The sequence below is a fragment of the Pongo abelii genome, chromosome 2 (genome assembly GCF_028885655.2).
Source record: "Pongo abelii isolate AG06213 chromosome 2, NHGRI_mPonAbe1-v2.0_pri, whole genome shotgun sequence".
NCBI classification, from domain to species: domain Eukaryota; kingdom Metazoa; phylum Chordata; class Mammalia; order Primates; family Hominidae; genus Pongo; species Pongo abelii.
Genome location: NC_085928.1, coordinates 112,561,783 through 112,580,013, shown reverse-complemented (window position 1 = coordinate 112,580,013; position 18,231 = coordinate 112,561,783). Strand labels below are relative to the sequence as shown.

Genomic DNA, 18,231 nt, shown 5'->3' with positions numbered 1-18,231 from the left:
ATGAATGTGCTCAAATAAAAGCTTACCTAGTCTGAAATAGTGACCTAGTCGTTGACCACTCTTGTGCCCTTTTGCTTGTCTACTCTGAGAGTTCTGCAAAAGCTCCTTGGAATCTTGTGGCCCAGAACACTCCATCGTGTTTCTGCTATTATTGGAGAAAACCAACACAATCAAACTTACTTTGGAGTTCTCTATAGTTTTATGTTAGAGAAAAAGAGGTTGGAGAAGATAATTAAATTACACATGGCATTTAGCAAAGTTACAGAATCTCTTAACTTTATGCCTCCCTCATCCACATAGCCATCAAAGACTGGCAGGAAAGCTACATCACTGTAGTCCCTCAAGATCCAGGCTAACGCCAGGCGTGGTGGTACACACCTGTAATCCCAGCACTTTGGGAGGCCGAGGCAGATGGATCACTTGAACTCAGGAGTTTGAGATCAGCCTGGGCAACATAGTGAGACCTTGTCTCTACTTTTTTGTTTTTAACAAATTTTTTTAATTTAAAAAAAAAAAGATCCAGGCTGACAGACCAGGCATGGTGGCTCACGCCTATAATCCTAACACTTTGGGAGGCCACAGCGGGCAAATCGCTTGAGGCCAGGAGTTTGAAACCAGCCTAGGCAACATGGCGAAACCTTGTCTCTACTAAAAATACAATAAATAGCTGAGTGTGGTGGCACACACCTATAGTATCAGCTACCCAGGATGCTGAGGTGGGAGGATCACCTGAGCCCAGGGAGGTCAAGGCTGCAATGCACCATGATTGTACCACTACACTCCTGCCTAGGTGACAGAGTGAGACATTGTCTCAAAAAAAAAAAAATCCAGGTTGGAACTCCATTTTGACATTTTTCTTCCCAATTACCTCATCATGTGGTAAATTACCACTGCTCTTCAACTTTGCATCTGGGAATAACACACATTGCTTTTACTAACATTTTGTTACCAGAAACAAGTCCCATGACCACACCTAACATAAAGGGGAGAAAAAAGATCCTACCATTTACTTGGGAGGTGGGAAGCCAGATGTATTTGGTAACAGAACAAATGACTATCATATCAATGACTGAAGAATAACAACAGAAAATATGCAAAATCAAGAACATAAAAATATCGTGAGTAAACTCCTTAAGCAACCCTTAATTAAACAAATGCTGGATTTTCTCCTACTACGAAAGCAGAGAAATTCCAGTCATTGATATTGTATATTTAGAACAGTAATGGGCTTAAGTGTCCAATAACTATGCCCATACACAAAGGTAAGTGTATACTACCTGAGACTGAGATCTTCGACGCTTGATTCCTGATCTGCTCCAGCAAAAGCTTTCTTCCAAAATGAATGCTGCAGGAGCCTTGTCCAAGTTAATCTTTAAAAAACATAAATGTTAAAACTCTACTTTAACATGACTTACCATGAAAAATTCCCAAGACATGTCCCAATTACACATAGCAGATTTTACAATTTGTATCTCCTAAAGGTACACATGCACCTTTGAAATCATTTTATATTTTATTATTTCATTTTTGTATGCAATTAACCTCTTTTAGACAGCAAGATAAAAGAAACAATTCAGAAGCATTAAATGGTACAGAATGAAACAGTCTGATAACTAAGCATTAGAAGTTTCAGGGTTCAAATTCCGTAGAGTCTGGTTTCTCCAACCAGCCTAGGAAAAAGGGAGTCGATAAATAATTTGAAATTCTTTTTTTTTTTTTTGAGACGGAGTCTGGCTCTGTCGCCCAGGCTGGAGTGCAGTGGCGCGATCTTGGCTCACTGCAAACTCCGCCTCCCGGGTTCACGCCATTCTCCTGCCTCAGCCTCCTAAGTAGCTGGGACTACAGGCGCCCGCCACCACACCTGGCTAATTTTTTGTATTTTTAGTAGAGACGGGATTTCACCGTGTTATCCAGGATGGTCCTCGTGATCCACCTGCCTTGGCCTCCCAAAGTGCTGGGATTACAGGCGTTGAGCCACCGTGCCCGGCATAATTTGAAATTCTAAAGTAAATATATCAGATATCTATAATCCTGTCATCCTTTATTTCACAACAGAGGCAAGATTATTTTACTTACCCTAACTGACACATTTAAGTTTTGGAACTATTCTGCTGGAAATTCATTCAGGAATAAATAAGAATATCAGCCCAGGCGCGGTGGCTCACACCTGTAATCCCAGCACTTTGGGAGGCCAAGGTGGGCAGATTGCTTGAGTCCAGGATTTCGAGGCCAGCCTGGACAATGTGGCAAAACCCCATCTCTACAAAAAATACAAAAATTAGTTGGGTGTGGGGGCCCACACCTATAATCCCAGCTACTTGGGAGGCTGAGGTGGAAGAATCTCTTGAGCCTGGGAGGGAGAGGTTGCAGGGAGCCACGATCACACCACTGCACTACAGCCTGGGTGACAGAGTGAGACCCCGTCTCCTGGTGGGGGTGCGGCGGTGGGGGGAAAGAATATCAGCTTCATAACCATATACATTCACACCTTATTTAGGAATCAAAGTAATATTACCTAGCTAGTTCACTTGCATTAAAATGACTTTAGGTTGTATTTAAAACTCAGGCTCACTTTCAAAAGATTGTTTCACTACTAATAGAGTATACCTCTAGACACACTCACCAGAGTGGGAAAATTAAGCCTGACTGAAATTTTAAAACAAAAAAAGAAAAGAATTTATAGTCGACTAATCATTCAAAATTTCTGTATTAAATAAAATTACTTCAATCAAAAGTAAAACACAAATAATAGAATTTGCAACCACATATAATATTCCTTTACACAAAAAGCTCTTATGGTTCACTAAAGGAGAAATAAAAATAGCCAACAAAGTAAAATTTATTTTCATCCATCAAACTGACAAAAATGTAGATCAACAAGGCACATTGTAGATGAGAGTGGGAGGGAAGGAGCTTTCTAACATATTGTTGCTGGGAGTGTAAATCAGCACATGCTCCTAGAATGCAGGAAATGTATCAAACTTTTTAAATGCTCTTAGCCTTTGGCCAGCCATTTTATTTTGAGAAATTCACATGAAAGAGATAACTACCCAAGTAAACCCAAAAAAATTTTTAAAATTCACAAAAGGATATTTACTGTAACAACGTATATAATATTCCAAATCAAGAGGCATTCTAAACATTTACTTTTTTATAGGTAATTGTATATACATTCTACAGCCATTTAAAATGACCAAGCAGCCAGGCACAGTGGCTCACACCTGAAATCCCAGCACTTCGGGAGGCCGAGGCAGGCGGAACTGCTTGAGGCCAGGAGCTCAAGACCAGCATGGCCAACATGGTGAAACCCCATCTCTACTAAAAACACACAAATTAGCTGGGGATGGTGGCACGTGCCTGAAATCCCAGGTATTTGGGAGGCTGAGGCATGAGAAACACTTGAACCCAGGTTGCAGTGAGCCAAGATTGCGCCACTGCACTCCAGCCTGAGTGACAGAGCAAGACTCAGAAATGGAAATGGAAAAATATGCATAATGTACCATGAGAGAAAAAAGTAGGTTATGGAGTGGTCCCATGTAAGCAAAAAATTATATAGCATATGGTTATAAATGTAGGGATATGTGGATACACCATCTTAAGTAAATTAGGTATAGTTACATCCTATCAAAAGATGCCTGAAAAATTATCCACCAAAATAACACAATGCTGAAAGCATTCTAATATAAGTAAAGGACGTTTGTCCTACAGCTTATACAAAAATCAGCATTTCCTTCTGCAGTTTTTAAAATATATTTAATAAAAGAATGGATTCTTGTATACACTACACTAAATTGATTCTCCATTTTATAAACTGAACCCTCCTCCCATCCCCCCATCCCAGTTATCTAGTGACAGAACCAGAACTAGAAACTAGTTGCTTGGGCCTCTTTCCCACTCTGGTCCACCTCCTAGCCTCCCCTACCCTGCGCCTCAACAATGATTTCTAACATTGCCACCACTGACAGAAAATTCACAAGGTGCCTATTATCCTATCACTTAATATCCCCATTATGACAGGATTGTCATAAAAACAGTTCATATTAAATATCACTCAGTTGACAGCATCTTAACTTGACAATATCATCCCTAGGTCAATAGTCAAACAGTTTTAGCCTGAAATACAAAATACAAGAAATGGTACTTCTTGGATTTGGGAGTTATAAGTTTGTCAACTACTTAATACATGAAAAGAGAAACTGACTTCAGAAATTCCTCATGATTAAAAACACCTGCAAACTGAGAGAAAAACTTTTAATCCGAAGTTAGACTTCTTTAAAAAATAATAATTTGAATAGCTATTTGTATATTAAGAACAGCACCATTTTAGAAGTACATAAAAGGGGGAAAAGATTCCACTATTTATTCCCATTAAAATACTGTCCCTTACTCCATTTGCAGAACTCAAAAGAAAAAGAAAAAAAGATCGAAATACTGTCCCTACCTTTTTTGAGGATCTCTTTGAAGTAACCCATCAAGCAAATTAGTAAAATCTGAAGAAGCTTTAGGACAAGAAGAATCTATAAACAAATTAATTTCCAAGAAAAAATGATAAGTAGTAAATACATATCAATTTTATTTTTATCTCTTACATCAACATTTAAAGCAATAGTATTTTAAACACATACGTTATTATTAAGAGAACACTAAATCCATTAACAACAATTATATACTCTATTTAATGGGGCAGGATGGGGAGGTACAGAACACAAAGATTAAAAACATTTTTTCCTAGATCACAAAAAAGAAATGTAAATCTCAAAAACTAAGTCTTAACAAACCTCTAAGCCTGCTCTTCACTGAACAATCCCAATAACGATCACCAGCTTAACAAACTCAAACACTTGTCTTCAACTATTTTGGGGGGGGGGTTTTGAGATAGAGTCTCGCTCTGTCACCCAGGCTGGAGTGCAGTGGCACGATCATGGTTCACTCCAGCCTCTACCTCCCAGGCTCAAGTGATCCTCTCACCCTAGCCTCCAGAGTAGCTGGGACTACAGGCATGCACTACCACGCCTGACTAATTCTTGTTTATTTTTTGTAGAGATGGGGTCTCACTATGCTGCCTAAGTTAGTCTGAAACTCCTGGGCTCCAGTGATCCACCTGTCTTGGATCTCCTAAAGTGCTGCGATTACAAGTGTGAGCCACTATGCTCAGCTCCAACTATTTTTTTTTTTTTTTTTTTTTTTTTTTGGAGAAGGAGTTTCACTCTTCTTGCCCAGGCTGGAGTGCAATGGCGTGATCTTGGTTCACTGCAACCTCTGCCTCCCAGATATATGCAACTCTCCTGTCTCAGCCTCCCAAGTAGCTTGGATTACAGGCATGTGCCACCGTACCTGGATAATTTTTTTGTATTTAGTAGAGATGGGGTTTCACCATGATAGTCAGGATGGTCGTGAACTCCTGACCTCAGGTGATCCACCCACCTCAGCCTCCCAAAGTGCTAGGATTACAGGTGTGTGCCACCATGCCCGGCCCCAGCTTAACTATTAATTATACCTTATTCTTTGAAGTATTCCTAACTTGAACAAGTTTGCATTACAATGTACTATGATTAGAATATTTGCAATCCCTCTTTTAAGATTTTTAACAGAAATAAGAAGCATTATAGTATGACACTGTCCAATACCACTAATCTCATAATGTTTTGTCTTTTTAAATTAGTTATATACCATATCCAGGTCGTCAGTCTATGGTTAAAAGTAGTAGTAATGGCCACACATTGTGGCTCATACTTGAAATCCCAGCACTTTGGGAGGCCAAGGCAGGTGGATCACTCAAGGCCAGGAATTCAAGACAAGCTAGGCAACACGGCAAGACCCTGTCTCCACAAAAAAATTAAAAATCAGCCATTCCCAGTGGTGCGCACCTATAGTCCCGGCTACTCGGGAGGTTGACTGCACCACTGGCACTCCAGCCTGAGTGACACAGCAGCACAGCAGAACCCTGTCTCTCAAATATATATATATATAGCAATAATTTTTGTAGAATCCTGTTTTCATTTATGTGTCTTAAGATAAACTTTAACAATGTATAGCAAAATGTTTTACTACACTTGTGCCTTCTTTTGTTTTCCTTTCCTTAAAAATTATTGCTGATAGATCATTATATTAACCACAATTTATATTATTAAAGTTCCAACACTTTAAAAATAATACAACTGTATCTAATTTTAAAGATTTTCAGGCCGGGCGCAGTGGCTCACGCCTGTAATCCCAGCACTTTGGGAAGCTGAGGTGGGTGGATCATGACACCAGGAGTTCGAGACCAGCCTGGCCAAGATGGTGAAACCCCGTCTGTACTAAAAAACGAAAACAAAAAATTAGCTGGGTGCCATGGCGGGCACCTGTAGTCCCAGCTACTCAGGAGGCTGAGGCAGGAGAACTGCTTGAACCCGGGAGGCGGAGGTTGCAGTGAGCCGAGATCACGCCACTGCACTCCAGCCTGGGCAACAGAGCAAGACTCTGTCTCAAAAATAAATAAATAAATAAATAAATAAAGATTTTTAAAACTTATAAGGGTAGCATTCTGATTCATCAAGATAAGGAAATGGTGAATTTGTTCCAACAGGAGATAGAAATAACCACATGGGGTATGACTACAAAGTAAGTAAATGGTACATACAAAAAGCAATGTCACATAAGGGTTTAAGTTTTTTAGGTCTTTAAGCCATACTTTTTATGATATAGATGCACAAAATAGTTTTTTAAATGAGGGAAATCTATTACTACTTTGTTCTCTGTTTCAGCATCTTTAAAAAGTGGCAAAGGAAATACTAACATTTCTAAAAATATCAACTTGGGATCATTTATAAAAGATAACTTTGGGGAGTTATGAATCAATAAAAGCAAACGTTGGATAAAGGTACACCTTTAATCAGTGTAAAATGTAAATTAATTCCATTTATCATAAGAAATCTTACCTTTCGGAATAGGTGGCAAAGGATCTTCACATAAGATCTTTTCAGTTAATTCTGAAATACTTTCTGAGAAGAATGGAGGTTTTCCTGAAATCACATGAAAACTTGCAAAATTAAAGAAGTCTGCTATCACCAATAATTCCTTTTTCTTTTTTTTTTTTTTTTTGAGATGGAGTCTTGCTCTGTCACCCAGGCTGGAGTGCAGTGGTGCAATCTCGGCTCACTGCACACTCTGCTTCCTGGGTTCACGCCACTCTCCTGCCTCAGCCTCCCCAGCAGCTGGGACTACAGGCGCGCGCTGCCACGCCCAGCTAATTTTTTTGTATTTTTAGTAGAGACGGGGTTTCACCGTGTTAGCCAGGATGGTCTCAATCTCCTGACCTCATGATCCGCCTGCCTCGATCTCCCAAAGTGCTGGGATTACAGGCGTGAGCCACCGTGCCTGGCCTTGCTATCACCAATAATTCTAATCTCAACTACAGATATTTCAAGATTATACAACTTATAGAAAAAATATATAGCAATAGCTATTTAATGCCTAGTATGTACGAGGCACTGCCTATATAATTTATATTTCTCTTAATTCAAAATGTATTATCATCCTAACAAATACACAAACACACATATGGACCACTACTATGAACCAATGGGTGCATGGGCCATTCAACGCATCTGAATAATACACAGTTACAAGGCATCTTTACAAAAATTTCTAATAATCACAATTTTTGAGTTAGGCACATTTCAGCATTCCAGATTATCATTAAAAATTACCTATTTATTAAGAACTTTCTAGGAATCTGCATATGCCTAGATACCAAGAAACTCAGCCAAAATCAGTAAACATAAAAATTTAATAAGGTCAGTTTTTTTGGCCAGGCACAGTGGCTCATGCCTATAATCCCAGAGCTTTGGGAGGCCTAAGCAGGCAGATCACTTGAGGTCAGGCATTCAAGACCAGCCTGGCCAACATGGTGAGACCCACTCTCTACTAAAAATACAAAAAACTGCCAGGCGTGGTGGTGGGCACCTGTAAGCCCAGCTACTCGGGAAGCTGAGACACGAGAATGGCTTGAACCCAGGAGGCAGAGGTTGTAGTGAGCCGAGATCATGCCACTGCACTCCAGACTGGCTGACAGTCCGAGACTCTGTCTCAAAATAAAAAAAAAAAAATCAAGTTTTTTCACATCTTATAGGTAAAACATCTGCAAACTACAGACTTAACCTGGTTTTATTTTAGTCTAGCTCTAATTTTATACCTATTCAGGAAACAATTACCTGAAAACATTTCATAAAGCAGACAGCCCAAAGACCAGAGGTCACTGGAGATGGAAAATTCAGCACCCCTCACAACTTCTGGTGCTGTATATACAGGAGATCCTAAAAGCAAAGTATGAAGAACAGATTGGTTAGGCATTTGTATTGCTGCCAACATGAACCCACCTAGGAAAGATCTGATGAGATGAAAAAGGGCAGGAGAAAAACATGCGCATGAATAAAACTTCATGTGCATTTCACATTTTTAAATGTTTTCTAATTTTAAGGTTATATTTTGCAAAGGATGTGCGTGAATATAAAAAAATGTTTAAAATCTACCTGAGAGGTATGGCACATTCAGCTACATTCTTCTTTTAAATTTCAATTAGAATAGTTTAAGTTAAATCTTCAATAGAACAACCCCAACATCCCACTGGCTTAACAGCAAAGGTTTATCTATCACTAAACATGTCCATAACAAATCTACCAAGAAGCTCTGATCCTCATAGTCATTCAAAGACCCAAGCTGCTATAGAGGCTCCAACTCCACTCATGCTTCCTCACTTGGAGGCAGGGAGAAAGAATGTAGCTAACTGAACACTGGCTCCTAAAATTCCCATCTCAAAGTTACTCACATCACTTCTGCTCACACTTAGTTGGCTTTGACCAGGGAGAGGATGCAATCCTACCATCTATCCAGGAGAATAGGAAATATTTAGTGAAAAGCACCATTGTGTGCCACATATACTTTATACAAAGTTTAATATTACATAGAAATCTCATATTTTAGAGCCAGAAAGTTCCCTTATTCACTGACAAGAGAAATGGAAGCTTTAGAGGGATACTTAACCTCCAGTAAATCACACAGCTAGGCAGTTGCAGAGCACCCGCCAAGACCCAGGGTCCTTGTCTCTCCCTGGTGCACACTCTCTGCATTCCATCTAACAAACTCCCACCTCCCAATGAGAATCTGTTCTCCAAGAAGTAAGTAATCTCCAATGATTTGGAAACAAAATTCCACTGAGGTAAGCCTTTCAGCAAATCCTATCTCCAGAGCCCATTACAGCGAGATCAGCAGCTTTGTGTGCCCTGATGTGTGACTGTAAAGTTCTCCCATGGAGCATTTTTGCTATGCTATCACATTTTGTACACATCGATGGAAGGTATATTTGCCTGCACTAGCTGCTGAGGAAACAAAGACGAATAACGCCCATGGAACGCCCTTGCACTCTGTCCAACACTTAATAGATGTTTCATTAATATTTGTTGAATATGAACGTTTGTTTTCCCATCCTTACTTCCAGTACCTAGAACTTGCCTAAACTAGTCAAATTAAGAAATAAATGTGGACCAGGCTCACGCTTGTAATCCCAGCACTTTGGGAGGCTGAGGCAGGCAGATCACTGGAGGCCAGGAATTCAAGACCAGCCTGGCCACCCTGGTGAAACCCCATCTCTACTAAAAATACAAAAATTAGCTGGGCGTGGTGGAGGGCGCCTGTAATCCCAGCTACACAGGAGGCTGAGGCACGAGAATCACTTGAACCTAGTAGGTGAAGGCTGCAGTGAACCAAGATCACGCCACTGCTCTCCAGCCTGTGTAACAAAGAAAGACTCTGTCTCAAAAAATAAATAAATGAGGGCCGGGCATGGTGGCTCACGCCTGTAATCCCAGCATTTTGGGAGGCCGAGGCGAGCAGATCACGAGGTCGGGAGATCGAGACCAGCCTGGCTAACATGGTGAAACCCCGTCTCTACTAAAAAAAAAATACAAAAAGTTAGCCAGGCGTCGTGGCAGGCGCCTGTAGTCCCAGCTACTCGGGAGGCTGAGGCAGGAGAATGGCATGAACCCAGGAAGCAGAGCTTGCAGTGAGCCGAGATGGCACCACTGCACTCCAGCCTGGACAACAGAGTGAGACTCCATCTCTAAATAAATAAATAAATAAATGTGGAATTAACAAATAAATGCACTAATAAACAATGGAATTAAAGTGTCTGGGTTCACACTCAAATGGGTAGAAAACAAACACACCAAACAGTTTATTATTACATGGTAAGTTAAATGGTTTATGCAAAAAATATTATGAAAGTTTTAAAAGAAAACAACACTTAAGTATTCAGTCTGATAAAATCCTGCCTCCAGACAAAGAAGTAAGGAAGTCTTTCTCAAGAAAGCTGGAGCCGGCCAGGTGTGGTGGCTCACACCTGTAATCCCAGCATTTTGGGAGGCCAAGGCAGGCAGATCACCTGAGGTCGGGAGTTCGAGACCAGCGTGACCAACATGGAGAAACCCCGTCTCTACTAAAAATACAAAATTAGCTGGGCATGGTGGTGCATGCCTGTAATCCCAGCTACTCAGGAGGCTGAGGCCGGAGAATGGCATGAACCCAAGAGGCAGAGCTTGCAGTGAGCCAAGATCACACCACTGCGCTCCGGTGTAGGCAACAGGGCAAGACTCCATCTCAAATAAAATAAAATAAAATATTTAAAAATAAAATAAGAAAGCTGAAAAAATAAAATAAGAAAGGGCTGGGTGTGTTGGCACAAGCCTGTACTCCTAGCTACTTGGAGGGCCAAGGCAGGAGGATCGCTTGAGGCCTAGAGTTCAAGACCAGCCTGGACAGGACAGCAAAATCCAGTTCACAAAAAATTTAAAACTTTGCCAGGCATGGTGGTACACATCTGCAGTCCTAGCTACTCAGGAGACTGAGGTGGGGGAATTGCTTCAGTCCAGGAGCTCAAGGTTACAGTGAGCTATGATCATGCCACTGCAAGATGAAGGAAAGGGAAGGGAGGGGAGAGTATGGAAGGAAAGAGAAAGAAACGAGAACCAAAAGAGTAAGGGCACGGGTGTGAGCAGCTACACAACACATGCAGGAAATCGTGAAGACAGGGTGTTGCTGGAACATAAAGCCAAAGGTGGGGTTAAGGGGTGAGGGGGGTGGCAAGGTGGGGGGTGAGGGGAGAGATGGGGTGAGAACTGTTAGTCTGGGCCCCCCAAGAAGCAGACACCAAGACAGGATTATCCACACAAGGATTTCATTACAGGAAGCATCTATGAGGAAAAAAATGGGGAAATCTGCTCAGATTGCAATGTGCGATAGACTCCATGCAAAGAGAAAGGGAAAGAAGATTAGATGAAAGCATCCTTAGATAGATGCCATGCAGTCTTAAGAAAGGTTCTTCAGGGTCATCAAGAATCCCTGAACTAGGCCGGGTGCGGTGGCTCACACTTGTAACGCCAGCACTTTGGGAGGCCGAGGTGGGCGAATCACCCAAGGTCAGGAGTTCAAGACCAGCCTGGCCAACATAGTGAAACCCCGTCTCTATTAAAAATACAAAAAAATTAGTCAGGCATGGTGGCAGGCACCTGTAAGCCCAGCTACTCGGGAGGCAGGAGAATCATTTGAACCTGGGAGGCAGAGGTTGCATTGAGCCAAGATCATACCATTGCACTCCAGCCTGGGCAACAAGAGCAAGACTCCGTCTCAAAAAAATAAATAAATAATAATAAAAAAAAAAAACAAGAATCCCTGAACCAGGCTGGGCACAGTGGCTCATGTCTGAATCCCAACACTTTGGGAGGCTGAGGTGGGCAGATCATGTGAGGTCAGGAGTTCAAGACCAGCCTGGCCAACATGGTGAAACCCCGTCTCTACTAAAAACACAAAAATTAGCTGGGCGTGGTGGTGTGCGCCTGTAATTCCAGCTACTTGGGAGACTGAGACCAGAGAATTGCTTGAACCCGGAGGCAGAGGTTGCAGTGAGCTGAGATCACGCCACTGCACTCCAGCCTGGGCAACAGAGCAAGAGTCCATCTCAAAACAAACAAAAAAGAATCCCTGAACCAATGTCAGCCATCAGAGTGTCTCCCAGGAATAGGCCTGCCTTAGCATCCCCTCCAAGCTCCGTCATTAGCTGGGTGCAGTCATGAGAAGCATGGCCTCAGAGCAAAAGCACTGATGAATTTCTTCAAGTAGTTGGAGGCCTTGGTCAGTTGTACCTGCAATTGAAGGACAGTGAAGCACAATCTTCGGGCCACAAGAACAGAGAGGCAATCAGGGACCAGACCGTGGAACCTGAACCCTAACCTGTAGGTAGGGAATTCTAAATTTGAAACTCTTTTCATAAATCAGTCCAGATTTCTAATTCCTCTCAATCAATCAACAACACTGGGCCAAAATTGAGCGTAGTTTGACATAACCCCCATTAATCCCTCTTACACTGGGCCACATTATTGATTTATATAACTTTTCTGTCCCTGAATTTGGGAACTATGATCCAACCAACCCCTATCTTTACACAGGAAATTAAAACTCCTAGCAGCTATGTGACACTACTCTGAAGGTTACAAAGAAGCAAAGGCAGAACCAGAATCCAGACGTCCTTATTAGAAGCTCTTTTCAATATTATTTTTATGCAGCCTAACCAAAATTTTTGCCCTAAAATCAGCATCAATGTTAACAGATTCTTTATGGCCGTATACCACCACTGACTAATCATCAACCCCACCCCAGTACCCAACTAGTCAAATATGTCAAAAGGTAGGGTGATTTTTTTCATGTGCCTTGCTCATCGCCACACTTAGACAGTGAATTCTCAAAGTCTCCAGGAAAACAGAAGTGATTTTACACTCTATTTTTATCTTAATGCCACAGGGATATAAAAGTTAACCACCTATGAAGTACATGATCCCCAAAGGTCAGGGCTGATTCTGCCCTGCTGGTTACGAAAGCGTCCTCTACCCTTGGCCAAACAGACCAACCTGCCCTGTCATAGACACTGTTCTTAGATTAAGTTCAGAAGTAAGCATTACTGCTAGAACGTCTGACCTATTTTTCCACAACACAGCTCTCTTCCCTAAATATGCATTTATACTGAAATATACCATTGACCTTGTTTTCTATAAAATTACACACAATAATTCAGAACTTCATATCCTACTAACATAGACCACAATAGTCATTTTCAAAGAATACTGATAATTCTATGGAATGCAATTTGAGGACATTAAAAGCCTTCTTCTTGGGCATGAAATCTTACCATATACAAGCCAGGCCCTGAAAGTTTAATTTCCTTTAGTCCTATTTATGGGGCCTATGATTAACCTGCTGCTCTCCATCCTCTTCCCTCATCCCTGGGCCACATGACTACCAAGTCCAAGGATGCCTGCCACCCTCTCACATAGTGCCCTTTCCTACAACTGCCATCAAACTCAGCTGACAGCATGATGAGTATCACAGAGCTTCAATGGCCCAAAGTCTCAAGTACCTGAACATGGAACGTGAGGAGGAAAGATCTTTACCACTTCCCCCAAAAGGTATAAGAAACATCACTTCATACTCTCCCCTCAAGTATAGCCCCCGGCCCCATCTCACATACCAAGAATACACCCTAGAAATTTGCTTTGGGGATGCTGGCAAGATGGCCGAATAGGAAGAGCTCCAGTCTGCAGCTCTCAGTGAGATCAACACAGAAGGCAGGTGACTTACGCATCACCAACTGAGGTACCTGGTTCATCTCACTGGGACTGGTTGGACAGTGGGTGCAGACCACAGAGGGCAGGCAGAAGCAAGGTGGGGCGTCACCTCACCCGGGAAGCGCTAGGGGTCAGGGAACTAACTCCCTCTTCTAGCCAAGGGAAGCCATGAGGGACTGCACCGTGAGGAACGGTGCACTCCGGCCCACATACTGCGCTTTTCCCACGGTCTTTGCAACCTGCAGACCAGGAGATTCCCTCTGGTGCCTACGCCACCAGGGCACTGGGTTTCAAGCACAAAACTGGGTGACCATTTGGGCAGACACCAAGCTAGGTGCAGGAGTGTTTTTTCATACCCCAGTGGCACCTGGAAGGCCAGAGAGACAGGACCGTTCACTGCCCTGGAAAGGGGGCTAAAGCCAGGGAGCCACATGGTCTGGCTCAGTGGGTCCCACCCCCACGGAGCCCAGCAAGCTAAGATCCACTGGCTTGGAATTCTCGCTGTCAGCAGAGCAGTCTGAAGTTGACCTGGGACGCTCGAGCTTGGTGCGGGGAGGGGCATCCACCATTGCTGGAGGCTTGAGTAGGCAGTTTTACCCTCACAGCGTAAACAAAGCCACATGGAAGAGCGAACTGGGTGGAGCCCACTGCAGCTCGGAAAGGCCGCTGTGGCCAGACTGCCTCTCTAGATTCCTCCTCTCTGGGCAGTGCATCTCTGAAAAAAAAAAAGGCAGCATCCCCAGTCAGGGGCTTATATATAAAACCCCCATCTCCCTGGGACAGAGCACCTGGGAGAAGGGGCAGCTGCGGAAGCAGATTCAGCAGACTTAAACGTCCCTGCCTGATGGCTCTGAAGAGAGCAACAGATCTCCCAGCACAGCATTCAAGCTCTGCTAAAGGTCAGACTGCCTCCTGAAGTAGGTCCCTGACCCCTGTGTCTCCTGACTGGGAGACACCTCCCAGTAGGGGCCAGCAGACACCTCACACAGGAAAGCTCCGGCTGGCATCTGGCAGGTGCCCCTCCAGGATGAAGCTTCCAGAGGAAGGAACAGGCAGCAATATTTGCTGTTCTGCAGCCTCTGCTGGTGATATCCAGGCAAACAGGGTCTGGATATCACCTCCAGCAAACTCCAGCAGACCTGAAGCAGAGGGGCCTGTTAGAAGGAAAACTAACAAACAGAAAGGAATAGCATCAATATCAACAAAAAGGACATCCACTCAGAGACCCCATCCAAATGTCACCAACATCAAACACCAAAGGTAGATAAATCCACAAAGATGGAGAGAAACCAGCACAAAAAGGCTGAAAATTCCAAAAACCAGAACGCCTCTTCTCCTCCAAAGGATCACAACTCCTCACCAGAAAGAGAACAAAAATGGATGGAGAATGAGTTTGCCAAATTGACAGAAATAGGCTACAGAAGGTGGGTAATAACAACCTCCTCCGAGCTAAAGGAGCATGTTCTAACCCAATGCAAGGAAGCTAAGAACCTTGAAAAACGGTTAGAGGAATTGCTAACGAGAATAACCAGTTTAGAGAAGAACATAAATGACCTGATGGAGCTGAAAAACACAGCACGAGAACTTCTTGAAGCATACACAAGTATCAATAGCCAAACAGATCAAGTGGAAGAAAGGATATCAGAAATTGAAGATCAACTTAATGAAATAAAGCGAAAAGACAAAGTTAAGAGAAAAAAGAATGAAAAGGAACAAACAAAGCCTCCAAGAAATACGGGACTATGTGAAAGACCAAATCTACGTTTGATTGATGTACCTGAAAGTGACGAAGAGAATGGAACCAAGTTGGAAAACACACTTCAGGATATTATCCAGGAGAACTTTCCCAACCTAGCAAGACAGGCCAACATTCAAATTCAGGAAATACAGAGAAAACCACAAATATACTCCTCAAGAAGAGCAACCCCAAGACACGTAATTGTCAGATTCACCAAGGTTAAAATGAAGGAAAAAATGTTAAGGGCAGCCAGAGAGAAAGGTTGGGTTACCCACAAAGGGAAGCCCATCAGACCAATAGTGGATCTCTCTGCAAAAACTCTACAAGCCAGACAAGAGTGGGGGCCAATATTCAACATTCTTAAATAAAAGAATTTTCAACCCAGAATTTCATATTCAGCCAAACTAAGCTTCATAAGCAAAGGAGAAATAAAATCCTTTACAGAAAAAAAAATGCTGAGAGATCTTCTCACAACCAGGCCTGCCTTACAAGAGCTCCTGAAGGAAGCACTAAACATGGAAAGGAAAAACCGGTACCAGCCACTGAAAAAACATACCAAATTGTAAAGACCATCAACACTATGAAGAAACTGCACCAACTAACGGGCAAAATAACCAGCTAACATCATAATGACAGGATCAAATTCACACATAACAATATTAACCTTAAAGGTAAACAAGCTAAATGCCCCAATTAAAAAGACACAGACTGACAAATTGAATAAAGAGCTAAGACCCATCAGTGTGCTGTATTCAGGAGACCCATCTCACGTGCAGAGACACACATAAGCTCAAAATAAAGGGATAGAGGAATATTTACCACACAAATGGAAAGCAAAAAAAAAAAAAAAAAAAAAAGCAGGGGTTGCAATCCTGATCTCTGATAAAACAGACTTTAAACACACAAAATCAAAAGAAACAAAGAAGGCCATTACATAATGGTAAAGGGATCAACGCAACAAGAAGAGCTGACTATCCTAAATATATATGCACCCAATACAGGAGTAACCAGATTAATAAAGCAAGTTCTTAGAGATCTACAAAGAGACATAGACTCCCACACAATAATAGTGGGAGACTTTAACACCCCACTGTCAATATTAGACAGATCAACGAGACAGAAAATTACAAGGATATTCAGACTTGAACTCAGCTCTGGACTAAGCAGACCTAACAGACATCTACAGAACTCCCCACCCCAAATCAACAGAATATATATTCTTCTCAGCACCACATCACACTTATTCTAAAATCGACCACATAATTGGAAGTAAAACACTCCTCAGCAAATGCAAAAGAATGGAAATCATAACAGTCTCTCAGATCACAGTGCTATAAATTAGAACTCAGGATTAACAGACTTACTCAAAAACCACACAACTACATGGAAACTGAACAACCTGCTCCTGAATGACTACTGGGTAAATAACGAAATGAAGGCAGAAATAAAGAAGTTCTTTGAAACCAATGAGAACAAAGACACAATGTACCAGAATCTCTGGGACACATTTAAAGCAGTGTGTAAAGGGAAATTTACAGCACTAAATGCCCACAAGAGAAAGTAGGAAAGATCTAAAATTGACACCCTAACATTGCAATTAAAAGAACTAGAGAAGAGCAAACAAATTCAAAAACTAGCAGAAGACAAGAAATAACTAATTTCAGAGCAGAAATGAAGGAGATAGAGACACGAAAAACCCTTCAAAAAAAAAAAAATCAATGAATCTAGGAGCTGTTTTTAAAAAAAAAAAAAAAGATCAACAAAATAGACAGACCACTAGCAAGATTACTAAAGAAGAGAAACAAATAGACACAATAAAAAATGATAAAGGAGATATTACCACTGATCCCACAGAAATACAAACTACCATCAGAGAATACTATAAACACCTCTACACAAATAAACTAGAAAATCTAGAAGAAATGGATAAATTCCTGGACATATACATGCTCCCAAGTCTAAACCAGGAAGAAGTCGAATCCCTGAATAGACCAGTAACAAGTTCTGAAATTGAGGCAGTAATTAATAGCCTACCAATCAAAAAAAGTCCAGGACCAGAAAGATTTACAGCCGAATTCTACCGGAGGTACAAAGAGGGGCTGATAACATTCCTTCTGAAACTATTACAAACAATAGAAAAAGAGGGACTCCTGCTTACTAACTCATCTTATGAGGCCAGCATCATCCTGATATCAAAGCCTGGCACAGATTAAAAAAAAAAAAAAAAAAAAAAAAATTCAGGCCAATATCCCTGATAAACATCAATGCGAAAATCCTGAATAAAATACTGGCAAACCGAATCCAGCAGCACATCCAAAAGCTTATCCATCATGATCAAGTCAGCCTCATCCCTGGGATGCAAGGCTGGTTCAACATACACAAATCAATAAACGTAATCCATCACATAAACAAAACCAATGACAAAAACCACATGATTATCTCAATAGATGCAGAAAAGGCCTTTGACAAAATTCAACACCCCTTCATGCTAAAAACTCTCAATAAACTTGGTATTGATGGAACGTATCTCAATATAATAAGAGCTATTTATGACAAACCCACAGTCAATATCATACGGAATGGACAAAAACAGAAAGCATTCTCTTTGAAATCCGGCACAAGACAAGGATAACCTCTCTCACCATTCCTATTCAACACAGTATTGGAAGTTCTGGCCAGGGCAATCAAGCAAGAGAAAGAAATAAAGGGTATTCAAATAGGTAGAGAGGAAGTCAAATTGTCTCTGCAGATGACATGATTGTATATTTAGAAAACCCCATCATCTCAGCCCAAAATCTCCTAAAGCTGATAAGCAACTTCAGCAAAGTCTCAGGATACAAC

At 41.8% G+C, this 18,231-nt stretch overlaps 1 protein-coding gene across 16 annotated transcripts in view; it reads right to left on the bottom strand.

Annotated features, from left to right (window-relative positions):
- ULK4 (unc-51 like kinase 4) overlaps positions 1-18,231 on the bottom strand; it is a 727,378-nt gene that overhangs the window by 674,978 nt on the left and 34,169 nt on the right. For all 16 annotated transcript variants that reach the window (XM_054550402.2, XM_054550404.2, XM_054550405.2 and 13 more), the window contains 5 exon segments: positions 8,196-8,297; positions 6,921-7,004; positions 4,442-4,517; positions 1,278-1,370; positions 27-145 (listed from right to left, as the gene is read on the bottom strand). In XM_054550402.2, coding sequence (XP_054406377.2) covers positions 27-145; positions 1,278-1,370; positions 4,442-4,517; positions 6,921-7,004; positions 8,196-8,297 — 474 coding nt within the window.